General features: G+C 42.2%; 1 protein-coding gene across 1 annotated transcript; it reads left to right on the top strand.

Moving 5' to 3' along the window:
• Nucleotides 1-10,194: 10,194 nt before the first annotated feature.
• tbx3a (T-box transcription factor 3a) lies at nucleotides 10,195-18,941 on the top strand (the record flags this gene model as incomplete). Its single annotated transcript, XM_080743271.1, has 7 exons — nucleotides 10,195-10,586; nucleotides 11,853-12,120; nucleotides 12,541-12,687; nucleotides 13,900-13,976; nucleotides 15,487-15,644; nucleotides 16,589-17,217; nucleotides 18,453-18,941. 7 exons carry the CDS (start codon nucleotides 10,195-10,197, stop codon nucleotides 18,939-18,941), a joined length of 2,160 nt encoding a protein of 719 aa, XP_080599397.1.
• Nucleotides 18,942-19,823: the final 882 nt, after the last annotated feature.

The following is a 19,823-nucleotide window of genomic DNA, read 5'->3' as shown; positions in this document are numbered from 1 at the left end:
GTGTGTGTGTGTGTGTGTGTGTGTGTGTGTGTGTGTGTGTGTGTGCGCGCGCGCGCGCGCCCCTTTGCGCGTGCGCGTATGATGTGTACACTCGTGGGTGCGTGCTTTGTAGTGAGAAAAGAGGAGCGAGTGGGGTAAACGGAGGGGGGTTTATTATACCAAAGCTCTGCAAAGTAGGTCTGTGTGTGCCACTCTTGATTAGGGACTGTTCCCAAAAGATGGTTGCAGACATGAGATAATGAGGTCCTGTGATAACGCGGGTCTCCTTTAAGTTTTTCCCATGAATCGAGACTGTCGCCAGTCCTACAAAACGACACTGTGTCGCCGGCACCACGCTACTCACTTCTCATTTGTCGCACACAAAAGCTGATCCAAACCCCCCAAAATCCACCCTAACAAACCCAGGGGCCGGGAAACGAAACATATAATGTTCAATCTTATTCAACTTCTCCACTAATTAACTGGAATCCCACCTTATTCTTTGATACCGGTGACCAATTCATTTGCCATGTATGCCAAAGGTCTCCATGGGCCACGCTCGGTCGCCAGGAACATTTGTGAAGGTCTGTGGCTTCAAGGCAATGGATCTTATTAGGCGGATGACCTCGGCGAGGGAAAGGTTATAGGCTTTTCACTGCCTCGGTTGGAAAACTAAGATGTTTCCTAATCGGATTTTAATTGGTTGGTTGGTTGGTTGGAGGGTTGGTGCGCTTGTGTCTCGTCCGCGTGTGCATTCGGATGGATCTGATGCTTATGTCATATAGCGGGCGACGTTGTCTGAACAATACACTATAATCTGAAAGGCATGGGAAATGGGAAAAACAATGAAATATACCGTCGTTGTCGGGTGGAAACCTTGTATGTCCAAAACCGTTCGTTTTGTATTTATCGTTTTAAAAATGATCTTAACAATTAAATAGCCTTGCACCGCGAGGGCGTTGTGTGCTTGTAGATAAGCTATTTTTTACTAGTTTTGTGCAATAGTCTTGTGTGATGAACTGGGCTTTACTTTACCGAAAAACGTACACATTTGAAACTTGGATATACGAGGTTTCTGCCCGACAGTGACCATCCCACAATTTATAGTTGGATGGCTGCTAGAAAACACGGACTGCATGTGATTTCAGGAGCAAATGAAATCAACAGGTGTTAACAACAATTCAGAATACATTTAGAGAATTGAGTTAATAAACTGTAAACTGATGGTGACATTATTCACTCAACTGCAAAACACCAGTTGAACTTGGCATAGATCATGGCCCACTTTTCAACGTCCTATTTGGATGAAGTTATATGAACATTTTAGACATGCATGGCCAGTTTTCCACACATTATATCACCGACGACAATTTAGCCTGCAAAGGGCCAGTCTCATTTTCTCCTCCTCGAAACAATCTCTGCTCTTTGCGACAGTTTGCACAGAGCCAGCCCCTTTCGTGCTGTATATGAGTAGGCCAGCCAGGTTCAGCTCACGTTCAAATACTCCCCCTCATTACCCCAAAAAATGTCTTTATGCAAAACATCTGTGGGAACTTCAATAAATGAAAGCACAACTCCTAACCGCATCCTACTTATTTTGATTTTAATGTGGTTTTCGTGTATCGTCTAACTTAGTAAATAAGACCGGTCTCATATTTCAAATGTCACAAGTCTCTGACAACTTGTAATTTGAACACAAAAAGCAAGGAAGGCCGAGGCATCAGCCTGAAACAAACTATGGGCCTATAGGTGAGCTAAGGGTAAACTAAATGCGTTTTGGTGGGGTAGCATCGCTGAGAATTTATAAAGTAAGTTAGCCTACTTTGGATCGTCACGTTGAAATGCTAAGAACACTATATAATATTAAAGTGACATATCTGGGACATGCTGTACACATGTAACGAACTAAATAGCATAGGCTAATTAAACGTGCATGTTCACCACGTGAACTACAAATTATTTGGAAAGAAAGGCAAAGACAAATAGAGATGACTATAGGCTATGTGCCGGGATTATCATTTCTCATGGAAATAAAATAATACAAATAAAATAATATATATTACAATAATGTTTAGCATGTATACAAACATTAACGTATAAAGTAATTAAGTTCTTCAGGGAGTGTCTGCGCGTTTAATAGGCCTGAGGCATTTACAAGAGCTGTCTGCACATTTGTTGAGCAACGCCACACATTTCCAGCAAGTTAAAAAGGCCTGGTGTATTGTTAATTGTAAAAATGAAAGACAGAAGAAAAAGTTGAAAATAATTAATCATGGGTGTAGTTGGGATTATGTCCTGATTTAGGCGAATGAAATGTCTCTCTCCTCCCTCAAGACTAAAAGCATAGCCTATAAGTCTAAGACAAGAAGGCCCCTTGCCTTGCCCAAAGGAATTATCAGTAAATATTTAGAAGCCATAATGGCTTCAAAACTTAAGTAGGGAAGCAATCCAACACGCAGAGAGGAGCATGTGGGGGATTCAATTGACCGCACTCAACTTTGCCGTTTGAGCTCCGCCGCATGCACTTCAAATTGTTGTTCCCGCTACTGACAAAACCGTTAATTCACCCAGAAACAGGGGGTCAAGTTTCAGCAAAGGCAGGGGAAAAAAAAGGAGACGCCAATTTACAGAAACATTTGTATCAGACCACAAGGCTTCCACTCACAAACACCTATAACTCTGTGGGCTCTCCTATAATATTGACAGGACATCAACGAATGAGAGTATGTTTGAAATATAATTTCCAGAATTCTTCATTAGAATATAGCAAACAGATCAGAGCAAACAGGTTATTATGGTTTTTAAAATATCAAACCAAAATATCGACCAACATGCTATTCAGTTATCAATCATTTAAAAAAATTAAAAAATAGAATTTTGAATCATCATCATGGTAGTATTTTTTATTTTTGTATAAATCACATCTGATAAGTCAAGCTGATTTGTAAAGGGATATTTTTTTGAATTGTTTAGTAGCAACTTAAATTACTTTTGCTAGAAAATGCATGATTTCAGAATTAGGCCTATAGAAATATAGTGAGAAATTAACTAATCACAAGAATGTATAGGCATATCGGTTTTGCAAGCAAATCTCCAATATTTTGTCTGTGCCTAAGTGGACATAGCCAGTTGATGGCATTGAGTTAACATGTAGGGTAATTCTGTTATGCTTGATTATTGAGTTATTTAACTGCTGTGTCACGTTTCTTTTTTTCTCAGACATGAAGAGCATCTTTCATCCATCAGAACTGAAGCGTTTGCAGTGAAGCTCCCTCTGAAAATGTTGGATTGAAGGATCCAGCCTCAGGCAGCACCTTATATAGGCAATGGAAAGGGAATCTTAATCAAAGTGGACCTGAACACCTGCAGTGTGTCTGCAGTGATGTTAACCTCGAAATGACACACAGTGCCTCATAGAATATTAAAATCTTGGCTGTCATCATTTGACTTCAGGGCATTGACACCTGAACGTGCCATGATGAGCAGAGGTTTACATGGGCCTTGAATAACAAAAAGGCACAAAAGGCCTTTCCCTGCACCCCGGAACGCTCATAAAGGCATAGAGAATAGTCATAATGTCACGTTATTGTGGGCACAGGGATGATGCAAAAAAAGAAAAATCCTATGATTCCCAATGTAAAATGCTATAGTACTTAGCATGGACTTAGTTTAAAGACTGGTATTGAATTTTATCCATTAACCCCAATAACCGTTCAGGGTAAGAAAATGTCTGATTGTGGGACTATACAGACATAAAAGGCATGTATCCAACCATCCTCAAGCCATCAATGAAAATCAGCACTGGTTTCCCTTACCCACCCTCTCAGACTGCATGGCACTTGCTTTTCCGCCTATGGTTTTCCATTTCAAAGCTCCCTGTCTCCATGTAAATACCAAAACACAGTAATCCAATCTGACCCCATTGCAAATTTTCCAGAAACTATGGGGGGGCCCCGTTTTGACATGAGCCACACACTTATCCCACTTAACCTCTAGAGAGAAGCCACCCTAACCCCTTAGCACAGGATTCCCTTAGTGGAGGAATGCATGGCTTTATGCTGCTCTCCACTTAAAAGCACCAGGTTTCGGTCTTGGACTCAGTGACGGAGCCCTATAGCATCCTGAGACTCTGCAAGTCAAAGAAAAGTAGCACAAAGCCGATGCCTATGGCAGGGGAGCTAAATGGACAGCAGATACTCCCATTAGAGCGGCTCCCTATGCCCACAATACAATCCTAAAACTGTCCCAAACTGACTGACAAGGAAGACTGTGCCTCTGGACAACAAAATCCATAAATACAATGGAAAAACTGTATTTATACTATATGCAAACTTAATAAAAAGGAACCAGAGGACTGCTCTGTTTCCCATTTTGCCATTGTTTGTTTTATATAGCATGCAAAACTGGTTTCAGTAAGATTCTGTGTTCTTCAATCCAATAATAAAGATACTTATCTACTAAGGGCTGACAAAGGGTGGCGTGTAACGTGAAATAAATACTTCTGACACACAGTCCGCAACGTATTACCATGAACATCCATATCATTCCAGGGGCGTCACAAGGGGTAGGAAAGTGGGACTGAGTTACTGGGGCCCAAGGTGGAGGGGCCCTAATAACTTTATCTATTGAAAAATAGCAGATATACAAGCTCACAGCGCGGCACCGAGTGCCGCGCTGCGAGCTTGTAGATCTGCTATTTTTGAAAAGTTGTGAAAATGTGTGAAAATCTTTGAATATATGTATTTTTTAAGCGAACATTTCTAACTCAAATTTTGCTTCTGGGGGTCCCTGGAACTAAATATTTTGAGATCGGGGTCCGTGGGCAAATACATATCATCTTGGGGGTCCTTGACATAGGTTTCTTGCACACATTTTCAAGATTTTTCAAAAATAGCAGATATACAAGCTCGCAGCGCGGCACTCGGTGCCGCGCTGTGAGCTTGTATATCTGCTATTTTTCAATAGTTAACATTCATGGGGGGCCCGCAGTGAATCCTTGTACCCAGGGCCCAGAATTTGGTGTGACGCCCCTGTCCATATCATGCAGCTCCCAGCTGCAGCAGAGTAAACTTGACTGCTGTTTGTTGTTGCATTATGCTCTACTGATGATTGCCCCTAGACCGAATAGTTCAGATTGTACTGTTTGTTAATAATAGTCCATGATAAGAATGTAGTTATGAATGTTATTGTTTATACGATGTAATAGCTTACAGACTAAATTGATCACACATTTGACTTGTTTAGGAATCATTTAAAAAGTTACATTCCAACTGCAAAAAAATCATGCTAACTTAGGATAAATAAAACAACATTATACAAACTAATTGAAATGCACTATACCATTTTCCCTGTCAATCTGTAGTCGATGCACTGTTGTCGATAAACACATCCCCTAATTAACTAAATTTGTTTTTCATCAATACCTGTACCAGGCCAGTGGAAGAATTGATGAGACCAAGGGTTGACTTGCATAAAAAATGACTGACAGGTACAAATCATTGACAGGTAAAGAGTTTATCATGCTTCTAGCAGATTGACTAAACCATACAGGCGATTCTAGAAAGTGCATTTCACAATTTCTGTCCATTTCAGCCAATAGCCCCAATGGATCAATATGAGTTCCATCTAAATCTTTGGCGTAAATGGTTACCATTTAGAAAGTCATTATAGTGTCAATTGAACCCCCAACCTTGCATGCCTGCGCAGTGCGCACACACACATGCGCACGCACGCACACACGCACGCACGCACGCACGCACACACACACACACACACACACACACACACAGTTGTGCCTGGATGTCAGGATGTCCATAATGAAGTTTGGGATCACTGAAATATAGCTGAACGGACTAACCTTGTGTTGTTTCCTTTCCATATCACACTGAGTTAGGACTCATGACTACCAGCAGACGACATCCTCCATTCAGCTAGGTGCCACCAAGTCTGTCCTAGCTTATCATTTACAATCTGCAAATAAACAGCACAGCACACATTACATCACTTACAGCTCCATGATCAATTCTAGGAATGTCATTGATGGTTTACTTAATGAACCAACCAAGTGTAGAGGCAGCATATAGCTTGGACATAAAGCATTGTAAGCCATAACCACCACATAAGCCTTACTTCGCTGTACAACAAATAGTGAAAATAACCATTATAAACACGCTGGGAGGTTGTAGGTCTGGTATCTTTGAAAATGTTGAACATTTTAGAATTTTTGGTAAATATAAATTAAATTATAATTACATGCCCAAAATATAGCCGCTATGTTCACTTGATTTTGTTTTATCAATGACATCTACAGAAACCATTAAGTGACACATCAGAAAAAACGATGTAGGAACAAACTAACCAAATTAGGTAGGATAAGCAACTGTATGACTGAACTGCTGAAAAGTCTAAGGCATTTCTTTTCCATTTGAATGCTGTCTTTGCTCCCCACGTTGTGGGAAAGCAACCCTCTGCACAAAGTATGTGGACGGCAGTGGACTCTACAATGTTGCTATTTATCAGACAGCGTTATAATCCACACTGTCCTTTTGCACTGCCAGGAATCACCCACCCACACAGAGTGAGAGATTTTAGAGCCTGTCTAGACAAATATACTGCCCCTTTTGATTTTGATATACATGATCACAGTGGATGTATAAGAGGCAAGCATTGACAAAGTCAGCCTCATCAATCAGTTGTGTCAGCGGAGACCTTTTTTATGGCCTCTCGGAGTCCCTGAGAGCCCTAACCCTGTAAAAGTTTATATAGTGTATTGACCATTCTCTGGGTTGCTTAGCTAATGAAGCTGCCTGGGCCAAAGAGAGACTGAAAGGCTACTGCCGTGTCAACACTGCTTCCTATTTGATGACACCTTCCACTAAATTGAAATGTGCTGCTAATGGGGGCAAGTGTTTAAAGAAGAATAAGCTCCTGTAATTGGCACAAGCCTGACCTCACATACAAAGGGGAGGCCACAGAGCTCATTGTGGACTGGTTAATTTTGGGGCTCTTGTCATAGGCCATATATATATATATACATATACATATATATGGCTCATAATGCTGTTATACAGATCATGATGTGCATTTAAATTCTTCCCGATGGACAGAATGCTGTGACCAACCGCTTGTCATATTTTTCAACTCCTACAGCAGATCGGAATCATGCGACACATAAACCAGGTCCTGTATCTGCCCTAATTACTGTGAGATAAACACACACACACACACACACACACACACACACACACGCACACGCGCACGCACACACACACACACACACACACACACACACACACACACACACACACACACACACACACACATCATTACTCTGTAAACATTGACCTGCAATGGACATTTCTTACACGTCCAGAGTTAAATTAACACCATGCATTTGGATTCCGTGGCATTTTCCCAGCACTAACACAGCAAACGTTCATCTAGCCAAGTAAAAGAGGATTCTAACACTAACAACATATAGGGTATAAGCACTACGGGAACATAACACTTGAAACTAGTTTCTCAGTGATAACTTGGCATGGATCCTGAATGGAGATTTGATTGTTTTCATAAGTGTTAAACAAATGTTCTCCCAAGGCTCCCAAGGAGCATGACCCCTGAGGCCCATCCACAAGTCCTCACAACACGGCTAGAGTGGTGGAGGTATCTTCTATAAAAATCAATACACTAGTTGAGGCTTGCTAAATCTTTACAATGTATAAAAACAGAGAAGTAACAAGTAAACAAGATTTCTTGTTAGACCCCGGTGAAATACATTGAACTTTTGACATATTAACTCCTAAGTGCAGGGCTCAGCAATAGGATTTCTCTGTCAACGCAGTTGCTTTTTTTCTGGAATATAAAGGCAGAGGAGCTTTTTCCGAATATGGATATCTGAGGCATTATCAAAGACTGCGGGCTCCTTGGGTCTTTGCATAGGACCTTGGAGACAGACAATTGGCTGAGAATTGATGGTCAATGTTTGTCCAGGGTGACTGACTATGGCCACCATTCTGTTTAGTTTACTTGTGAAATAATCATTAGGGTTTGTTGTCGCAGGAGCCTGTCGCTGTCTAGACAGAGCATCTCTTACAATGGAGCAATACTTTTTGGATTTGATCGTGTAAGTTAGCAAAAGCTGCAGCTATTCTAATTTGTGTGTGATATTGTAGATCATTAGCTCACAATGTATATTGTGAAAAATAAATATGCAACAAGATGTGTGCTTATACAACCCACTGGCTTATAACAGGACCAAGAGGCTAACATATGACATAACTCATGGTGTTTAAGCTATATAAAAAGAAGGCTGATTAGAAAGATTCACAGCAGTGTGGGGCGAAATGTATATAGGCTCGTTTTTATGTCCTGTCAAGACAGTGATATATCCTACAAGATAGCTGGTATTACATGCTTATATCCTACTATCAATATGGATCCATGTGATGTAAGTAAGAGAGACTATCATCTCTACATGAATCCAAATAGTAGGCTATAGCCTCTCGTTAGACTGACTTGTCATCCCTCTTAAAAAAAAAGAAGAAGAAAAAAAGAAACAATATAGGCTAGGGGCTGCAGGGAAGACTTATATATGCTAAATAAATGTGTGTGGAAATAATGAAATAATACAGATATATATGTTTATTTAGACTATAGATGAATAGCCAAAATAAATAGCTATACAATAAAGGTAGCCACTCAACTGTAAAAAACACATAATCAAAGTCAATCCACAAGATCAAATGCCATCAACGATATACGCGGACGTTTGACCGGCGTTAGCCTAGGCTATATACAACTTCTACTGTCACATTCCTAAATATGATTAACATTCCATATAACTTGTCATCGAGCGCCGCTCAAGTCAGGCGATCAAATTTCCCTTTCATTTCAAGAGGAGACATCGCAGCGAAGGATCCTTTTATAACGCTATAAACGCTCGGCATGTGGACTGCGAAGCGGCATTAAGGAAGAAATTGCATTCTACTATTTTTATTTTAAATTAATTGAATGTAAAATGAAATTCTTACAAATAATAGGACCCCGAGAATGCCGTGTATGTGTTTGTTGTTGGGGGGAAGCGAACGCGACAGCCTCGGCGCTAGCTGCGTTCAACGAGACGGGAGAGACAGCGCAAGCCAGGCAGAGGAGCTCGATCTCCGGCTTGGCCGCGGTCTCCCTTCGCTGGGTCCCACAGACCGACCGATAGCGCAACTTCTAATGATGTTGACATATTCACACAACACTGACGGAGGTAGTGGTGTGTTTCACGGCGCAGCCTTTGAGTTTCCAAACACCTTTTTATAAGTCTGAAGTCTGTCCCCTCCACCCGAACCTGTTAAAACCACGCCTACGGAGCCACACAATTGGTCCTGAAAGCGTCAAAGAGCCAATCAACAGAGCCCCTGCTCCTCGTAACATGCAACACATCCATACAGTATGAACTATGAAGCCTATGGGCACAGAAGCGCTGGGAAAACCTTAGTGCTGGGACCTTACTTACCACCTCTCTCTGCCGTCAGCGCCGCGGACTCCCTTCACAGTGCGTACGCCGTTTTTGACTGAAATGTGTGCGTGCATAAAAGAGAGACGCGTGTGTGCATGTGAGGGTGCATGTCTGGAACAAGTAAAGGCAGAGGAATTATTCGCCGCTATCGAAATATTTCAACACGTTGCTGCTTTCGCAGGAGGACTGAAGCCAATAAGAGGGGACGCATTTTAACAGGAATGCCGACACCGTAAACAGCGGCCAGAAAAGAAGCACTACAACGCCGCAGTCAATTTACAAAAGAGACTCGAGCTTTCTTGGTTTAATTCCACCGATGTCCAGGAAAACTGTGGAGCCTATAGAAAGGTGTCCGATGTCCGTCGCTGTCCGGAGAAAATATTTCTCTCAACACCCTTGAAGATTAACGGAGAGAACTTTTTTTTTCCACCCCCGTTTATCTGTGCAGTCTTTAGAGGTGAGCGAACGGCAGTCGGCTCAGAATTCCCCGACAACTTGTGGAAAATACGTGGATGTTTTATTTCTGACAGACTTGCCGGTTGAATTTTGACCAATTTATAACATCACTTCCCTTTTTATTTTTGTTTCATTTTTTGTTCTGTATTGTATGTTTTATTTTTTCGCCCGTCCTGTACGCGCGCAGACAAGGCTATACTGTGAATTGTTATAAATCCAATACATAAATAAAACACACGGTACCAGGAACTTGGATGAGCTTCCTGATGAGAGATCCAGTCATACAGGGATCAAGTATGGCATATCATCCGTTTATACCTCACCGGGGTCCGGAATTTGCCATGAGCGCAATGCTGGGACACCAGCCTCCTTTCTTCCCGGCCCTGGCGCTCCCTCCGAACGGCTCGCTCTCGCACGCCCTGGGAAAGCCGATCATGGACCAGCTGATGGGAGCCGCCGAGAGCGGCCTCCACTTCTCGGCGCTGGGGCACCAGGCTATGGGGGCCGCGGCCCACCTCAGGCCTCTCAAGACCCTGGAGCCCGAAGAGGAAGTGGAGGACGACCCCAAAGTTCACCTGGAGGCCAAGGAACTTTGGGAAACCTTCCACAAGCGAGGGACTGAAATGGTGATCACGAAATCCGGAAGGTAAATAAGCCGTTTTAGCGTGCATTCCCATACAGGCTACTGCTAGACTGACATGCGCCAGTTTAGCACTTTATGGAGGCACATACTGATTATTCATATACGCTGACAGTCCTATCGGTCATTGATTTATTGATGGATGCTTGGAAATGGACCTCTACGGATCCTCTGACCAACATTTTTGAATTCATGCATGCCCCTGGTGGCTTTATTTCTTTGAAATCAGTCAACTGAATGCAGTGTTAAGTCTAGCTAAAATGATCCTGCAGACATCATATTTATTTGGCCCACATACCATGCTAGTATTTAGTTAATAATTGTTGTTATTATTATTGTTATTGTTTATTATATTTTGACACTTTGCTTTGGCAATGTAAACATAAGTTTTCTCATGCCAATAAAGCTCATTTGAATTGAACTGAAAATTTAATAGTGTAACACCTTTTAGTCTGCACATTCTGGGACACTATAGACAAATAAGAAAATAATTTAGTTGTGAGATACTGGAAGCCTAAATTATGTAAGTTTGAAACTAAACTTTACAGAAAGTTGTAAGCTGCAGTTTTGAACATACATCTTCAATCATGATGAATACAGTCCGAATTATGCTTAATTGTCGTTGTGTGAAAGGCCGATATGCATCATGCATTACGCCTATATAACAAATGCATTTTCAATGCAGTATTTTAAGCAATACTCCAGTCCCAATTACCTGGGGGGTGTGTAGGCTATACATTCTGAAGTGGCTTTGTTATAGCCAGCCATTATTATGCTGCCTCTAAACCTACAGCACACTCAAAATAACACAATATTTGACCATTACTTTATAGAGCATTTATTTTAATAACCAACCATCAGTGAGTGTCCATGCAGCCCTGACAAAATGATTTTTCGTCATCACGGCGCCATACAAAGATGGCTGCTCCGCGTGTGTGTGTGTGTGTGTGTGTGTGTGTGTGTGTGTGTGTGTGTGTGTGTGTGTGTTGGGTAGGTGCGTGCGTGCGTGCGTGCGTGTGTGTGTGTGTGTGTGTGTGTGTGTGTGTGTGTGTGTGTGTGTGTGTGTGTGTGTGTGTGTGTGTGTGTGTGTGTGTGTGCGCGCGCGCGCGCGTGCGCGTGTGTGTGTGTGTGTGTGTGTGTGTGTGTGTGTACGCGCGCGCAAAATAAACCATTCAAAATTAAAGTCAGCGCTTATCGAAAAGGCTTTAAGTTTGAATTGCAACAATCTATGATTATAATTTCATATTCTTTTTTCCCCTCCTCCCCACACAGGCGAATGTTTCCCCCTTTCAAAGTGAGATGCACTGGTTTGGACAAGAAGGCGAAATACATTCTTTTGATGGATATTGTTGCAGCAGATGACTGCAGGTATAAATTTCATAATTCGCGCTGGATGGTGGCAGGGAAGGCCGACCCCGAAATGCCAAAGCGGATGTACATTCACCCGGACAGTCCGGCTACTGGTGAACAATGGATGTCAAAAGTCGTCAATTTTCACAAACTCAAGTTGACAAATAACATTTCCGACAAGCATGGATTTGTAAGTTCAGCTAATGTGTGTAATTTCTTATTTCTTATTTACGCACCCTCACACGTAGCTCATTGAATATACATATATTTTGCATGCCAGTATTACCTCATCTTAATATTATATGATATCATAAGCATAAATGTCGATCTGCATTTGTTGAAATTATTTGGGGTGAAATATGGACTGCAATAAAATTAAGGCTGCTATTACTAGCGTGTTATGCATGAATCACTATCATTAAATAAAAATAAATGTAATCCATTGTAAGGTTAAATACCCCACCATGACTCAAAAGGCATGGCTTTCGAATTGTCATTTTTAGCCACATGTGTTAGATTCAAATGTATGCATTGGAAGTGTATTGCAACAACTCGATTACATAATCACATCTAACAACAGTGTATTGCACGTGTTTTTCCTCTGATACAGACCATTCTAAACTCCATGCACAAATACCAGCCCCGATTTCACATCGTGAGGGCCAACGATATACTCAAACTCCCCTACAGTACATTCAGGACTTATGTTTTCCCTGAAACGGATTTCATCGCCGTGACTGCGTATCAAAATGACAAGGTGAGGCGATGTGTGAATTGGTGTTTTGTTTTGTTTTAAAAAAAAAATAGATTTTTTTTCAAGATAGCCTAAAGCAAAAAAATGCAATCTGAGTTTGAATGCTCTGAATATGTCATGAACCCTTGCCCTTATAGCATCCCCCCTTTGCTTACCATTTTGTTGTCATGAAATATGAATGACATAGCTGTTTGAGCTTGTTGTTTAGAGAGGGACACCAACCTCTTGTTCAACCATATAGGAAATTCAGAATTCCCAAGAATGCGTGTCATACAAGCAGGTTATGTACATTTTATTTAATCACGTGGAAAGGATTTTGCACACCGACACAGACTCAACCTCGCGCTCCCTCTCGCTATACCTCGGTGTGTACGTGTTTTGTGTGCCCCGTGCGCGTGCGCGACAAGAGAGGGGGGGTGGAGGGGGGTGAGAAAAAGAGAGGGGGAACTCAATGTGCAGTGGAGCTGAGCAGAAAGAAAAAGAAAAAAGGGGAGCATTTTGTTTGTAACAGTCTGGGCTGGTAACATTTTGTTCCATATGTGACATATAGAGCTAATCAAAATCATCTCTGCACGCTAGAGGTTTTTGATATCAAAGAGAGATGAAGGTTAAGTGTTACTTCTGGCCACCAGTGTCAGTCAAAAAAAATGGATGAAAAGGAGGGAAGAGGGAGGTTGTAGGCTAAATGTTTTGCAGGAATCTAGGCTGAGAAGCATAGCCAATGTTGCCAAATTATGTTCATGGTGGATGAGAGCTAGGGAGAGGGGAGGGGCGGCAGTGGGAGAGGAAGTAAAGGAGGGAATTCTGCAGGGTTTTACTGAATCACAGCATATTGTACAATGACGAACAATCCTGCCAAAGGTGGGAGGGTGTCCTCTCTCTCTCACTCTCTCACACACACACACACACACACACACACACACACACACACACACACACACACACACACACACACACACACACACACACACACACACACACACACACACACACACACACACACACACACACACACACACACACACACACACATTTTCCCCCTTATATTGGTAACAATAAATTCAAATTCCCATCGTTTTAAATGGAAGAAAATATGACATAAACATTATAGTCTGCATATGTAACGATGAGAACTGTATAATTAAACATTTATGAAGACGCTTAAGTTTAACTGTCGATATTTAAGGCCCAGGTATTATTGTTTTATGATTGCAGATAACCCAGCTGAAAATTGACCATAATCCCTTTGCGAAAGGATTCCGTGACACCGGAAATGGGAGACGGGAAAAGAGGTAAAAGAGAGGATAAAACGTACTGTGTGACACCTGTTGTAGAGTTTTATAGACGGGTCGGGGCCGGGGCAGACAGTGGTTTCTAGTAGTGAATTCAAAAGAGCAGCATGACGATCGCGTTAATCCGCGGAGGAGATTGTTCCACTAATGATAGAGATTAGTTTAGATAGACCCACTATTCTGTTGTGACAAATCAATGACGTGGGGGCAAAAAAAAAAAGGGAAAAAAAAGTGAATTCATTTTCTTTTCAGACTTTACGGAACAAGTCTCAAATCTTATTTAGATAATAGGCTAGGCCTACTTAAAGGAGTAGTTCACCCCCAAAATGACTTTTTTTCTATTGATTACTCATGCCATGGAGACTTGAGTTCAATAATATATTTTTTTGTTTTTTTGTCACATTCCTGAGACCGTAATTTGACAATAAATATACCCCCAATGATTCCTGATGGGAATCAATGGGGGTAAATATCAAATATCAGGTAAATAAACAATAATATTTTTTTGGGGGGGTGTGACAAATACAAAAAAATATGATTTAACTCAATTCTCCATGGCATGAGTAATCAATAGGGGGGGGAAAGTAATTTTGGGTGAACTACTCCTTTAAGTGGCCTATTATCTAAATAGATAGAATAGTATATAATAATAGATTTGAGACTTGTTCCGTGAAGTCTGAAATGAAAATGAATTCACAAATTGCCATGAATTGAGACAATTGCTATATTATGGGCCCGTGTTGTAAACGTCCGCATTCTGTCATATATTCTCATCTGTTCTAGGCTACAGCTAAATTGCTCGCTATGATGAGAAGTAAAGTAGGCCTAACCAATGTTAATTAACTCCGAGTGTACAAATGTTAATTTTGTACTCTCTGAGATAATTACAAATGAACACTGGTGATTAAAAAAAGTTTAAAATCAAACAGGTCTCACTCTAGAGAAGTGGTTTTCAACTAGTGGTCCGGGGACCACCAGTGGTCCTTGAGGGGGGGTTCCAGGTGGTCCCCAGCTAAATGGTGGACAGTTGTTAGTCTATAACCAAATGTACCCTTATAGATCTTTAACTCTTAGTGTAAACATGAAACCAAATGGACCCTTATACCAGTCCATTGGTTTCATTTTATGCTCTAAGGGTTACATTATTGTTAAACACCTACATGACTCAATAGGCCTATACAAGCAGTCCACACAATTACAGAATGTAGAATAATTAGTTATTTTGATCAACGTTTGCCTGTTTTATCTCCTATGGTACCAACATCAATACAGCATGGAAACAAAAATATTATCCAAATAATAACACAATAGTCTACGTTTTGTGTCTGGGAGGCTAAACATAATCAAATGGTGACCCGTGGTTCAAACGCTGAATAAATAATGGACCTTGAGATATGAAAAAGGGTTGAAAACCACTGCTTTTTTAGATCCGTCCTTATACAGTGCTCAGATACTTTTAACGTGAGAACAGTGCCGATCATAACCTGCCTGGCTTATGTATGTTGTATAGGAAACAGCTGGCGCTGCAGTCCATGCGCTCCTATGAGGACCATCAGAAGAAAGAGAACGGGGCTTCAGACGATTCGTCTGGCGAACAGGCGTCGTTTAAGTGTTTCGGTCAGGCCTCGTCCCCTGCGGTGTCTACCGTGGGGCCTCCTCATCTGAAAGGTACGCTGATGTGCTCGCGTGATCTATGGTGTCAATCATGCTGTAAGTTTGAGATATGTCCGGTGTAATAAAATGAAAATACAGACTATCATATCGTCACTGTCGGGCAGAAACCTCGTATCTCCAAGTTTCACATTTGTACATTTTTTCGCGTAAAAAGTAGAGTAAAGCACTGCTTCATCATACAAGGCCATCGCACAAAAGTAGTGAAAACAGCAGATCTACAAGCACACAACGCCTCGCACCAGGCGTTGTGTGCTTGTAGATCGGCTGTTTTCACTAGTTTAAATCATTTCACAAATGATAAATACAAAACAATCGGTTTTGGACATACAAGGTTTCCACCCGACAAAGACGATATTTATTGAGTATTTCTGTGCACACACTGCGAGTGAAATGTATATTTGGAGTGCAGTGATTGAATTAGATTTAATGCTATAGGATATAGGTTTGGCGCAATGGCGCACTTAACACAGTCTTGAACAAATATGCATATAGGCCTATCACATTTTCAGTGGGTCAATAATAAGCATCACTCTTGGTAGCCAATATATGCATATAAATCGAATGGATTTTCTTTTTACACGAAAAACTATATATTGCCTTAATTATTTTTAGGGTTATCTAAAATGCAAATTACGTGAGTTAGCAAATTGGCTATAAAAAGACAATGCATGCGATTTGTCTCTTAATGCCTTAACACTAGTGTGCATAAAGTATGTTTAAGTTGTAATAGGCTACAATTTAGTGTCTCTCAACTGGTCGGACGTCAGCTATTATTGAAGAAGACACAGTTCCGATGTCAAGGCTCCAAAGCAAGAGCTCACGTTTATAGGCTCAAACGCACTGGAGAAACACACCACACGACAGATCATAAAATAATAACGTGCCAAAACTAATCACACATATTATGTCATGTGTGTGTCTATCTAATTTTTTGGTAGATTTCTGCGACAGCGACGAGGACAGCGACGACGAGAGCAAAGACGGCAACCTCAAAGACGGTCCCGATTCGAGCAAGATCTCCACGACCACGGAGGACGGGAAGGAGCACGACGCGAGTCCGGCCAAGTCTCACCATCAGTTCGCCAGCAGTGACTCGACCAGCAGGCCTAGGACTGAGAAAAGCCACGCGGACTCGCGACAGAGCCCCATCACCCTCATCTCCAGCACCACCCGCTCCGCGGAAGACCTAAAGAGCCCCAGCAGGGACCAGCCTAAAGCAGAGGAGTGCAGGCCCATAAAGGACGCTTTTATGCCTTTGACCGTTCAGACTGACAGCGCGCACTTGGGCCACGGTCACTTGCACAACTTCGGATTTCCAACGGGTCTGACCGGACAGCAGTTTTTCAATCACTTAGGGGGCGCGGCGCACCCTTTTCTCTTGCACCCCGGCCAGTTCAACATGGGGGGTGCCTTCTCAAACATGGCCGCGGGCATGGGCCCCTTACTAGCGGCGGTTTCGTCTGGTGGAGTTAGCACCATGGACACGGCAAGCATGGCGTCGCCCCAGAGCTTGACAGGAGCGCATGGCCTGCCTTTTCATCTGCAGCAACATGTCTTGGCATCACAGGTAAAACCTGTTTTATTAGCCTCGTGGGCACCACTGATGTTTCCCCGTGACGTGTCTTTATATTCGCTAATTGCCCCATGAGCTCCAATAGGCGGTAGTAGTGTCACCTCCATCAGTTTCTTTTCAAATTAAGACGGATTATAATGTAGTTGTTGTGTGTGCAAGCACGTGTCGTGTTGAGTCAATTTAACGTAATTCAGTGAAAGATTAGCCATGCACTGTACTTTTGACTGATTAAATTATAAAGCACACTTCATTACATTTCCTTGGACACTGTAGGCTAGTTATGGATTTAAATTGTGTCAATTCTTTATAACGACAGATGGTTAAGTGTTACGACGCTAGAAGACCACCTAGGCACTGCAAACCCGTTGTTTGGGAATGGTGTTGATATGAGCTCATTAATTCTGTGTTTTGGAGGCAAAATGGCGAATGTTTTAAAACCCCTTCCTGATTTGGGGAGGGAAACAACACGGTTTAATAGGCTTCAGAACAGATCTGCCTTTTTCATGTAGCCTCTCAAAACGGATGTTAGTACTAACAGCGCCAAAAGTCCTGTTTCTGTTGTTTATTATGCGGCAGTAGACTTTGAGATTATAATTTTTTAGCCTAAATGTACAATTAAAAGCAAGTTGTAAAGCGTTTTAAAGTTATTGGGTCTCATAATCGATTATAGGCTCATGCTTGTTATAAACATGTATTAGCTCATTGGTCATAATTGGGGTCTATTTAGGCCTATGCAGCCTACAGACACAGCCAAACACTTTAGTGTGGATGTTTACTTTACAGCAGTATGGTTGGTTCTGTGTCTTGTATATTTGTGGGGATACGAGTGTGTATCATTTTAACACCAAACAGTGGACTCAAGCTGCAGTGGTGTAAAATAACCAATTACATACTTGAAAATAGCGGATCTACAAGCTCACAATGCGTCGCGATGCGACGCATTGTGAGCTTGTAGATCTGCCATTTTCAAAATATGTTTTTAATACATTTGAAAACGTCAAATAGGACATTCTGCATAAGTACTTTCCACTTTTGGTACTTTAAGTAGCCTACATTTTCATACGAATACTTTTCTACTTTTTGAATTCTGGACTTTTACTCCCAGAGTAGGCTATTTCTACATCGCAGCATTAGGTCTACTACTTATACTTAAAGTAACACATCTGCTATTTCCCACCAGTGCTCACGCTCAGTCTCATCACCCTTGTTTCTCCCCCTATGCAACACAGGGCCTTGCCATGTCTCCCTTCGGGAGCTTGTTCCCCTACCCCTACACGTACATGGCGGCGGCCATGCAGCAGGCCTCCTCCGCTGCCGCCGCCCAGGCCCAGCAGTCGTCGGTGCACCGGCACCCCTTCCTGAACGCGGTGCGCCCTCGCCTCCGGTACAGCCCCTACTCCATCCCCATGAGCGTGCCCGACAGCACGCTGCTCACCACCGCCGCCGCGATGCCCTCCATGGCCGGCGGCGGCGCCGCCGCCGACCTGAAGGGGGACAACGGCGTCGTCTCCACCAGCCCGGTCTCCGCCGCGGGCGCCCTGGACTCCACGTGCGAGGTAACCAGCCGCTCCTCCACCATATCGTCGGGCTCGGGGGTGTCCGTGTCTCCGAAAAGGTGCACGGAGAAAGACGTGCACGCGAACGAGCTGCAGAGCATACAGCGGCTGGTCAGTGGACTCGATTCGAGCCAAGACAGGCCGCGGAGCGTGTCGCCATAGACTTCTTTTTTTTGTTCCCCTCCTTTTTAGTTTTTGTTGTCGTGATGGAAGATGTTGACAGTGATGGAGACATTGACAGCTGGACGATGCCCTCTTTAGATTAATAATGCGGGTTTAAAAATGAAAACTCAAAGACTGTTGGACATTTTAGATCAGTGGTTCTCAAACTTTGACATTTGAAAAGTCTCCCCTTAACTTTGACAGTGTATAAATGGAACCAAATGGACCCGTCAGGGTCCATTTGGTTCCATTTGTACACTGTCAAAGTTACAGACTTCTAAAGGGTCGATTTAGACGAGACCCCCATAAAGGAACCTAGAGAGAGTCCCTGAAATCCACTTTTGAGAACCACAGTTTTAGATTTTTTTAAATGCACTTTGGTTAAATACACACCTGATTATGTATAATTCTGTCTTTGTTAAATTAAACAATACTTCCTTTATTATTTTTTACTTTTCCCCCCTCCCTCTGTTAGGCCTATTTGATTACCATACAAGTATTTGTGACGGGAAGTGTTGGCATGGATGATGTGACTCACACAGAGATCTATATAGGAGAAGTTGCTGCTGTGTCCTATATTATCTCCTACCTTTATTATAGGCCTACACGTGTTGCTGAGACAACTACATTTGTTGGGATAATAATTATGCACTCTGGTTTTTGCTTATTTGAATTCACTTCCGTATTCCTTATAAAGACTGCTGTATTTTTTTGTTGTAACCTACTATTAATTGGTCGGAAATACTAACTTCTTAAAATCCTATCTATATCATTACGCCTCTATATAGGTAGGTCAAACTTTGCATGGGCCCTTGAAAGCCATCATCACAGCTCTCTCGACTGACGTTGTTTTAACAATCAAATTGATATGACAACCAAGAT

The sequence above is a fragment of the Nannobrachium achirus genome, assembly GCF_963921795.1.
Source record: "Nannobrachium achirus genome assembly, chromosome: 15".
Lineage (NCBI taxonomy): Eukaryota > Metazoa > Chordata > Actinopteri > Myctophiformes > Myctophidae > Nannobrachium > Nannobrachium achirus.
Note: the sequence above shows the minus strand (reverse complement) of the source record. Positions and strands in the feature narration are given on the sequence as shown.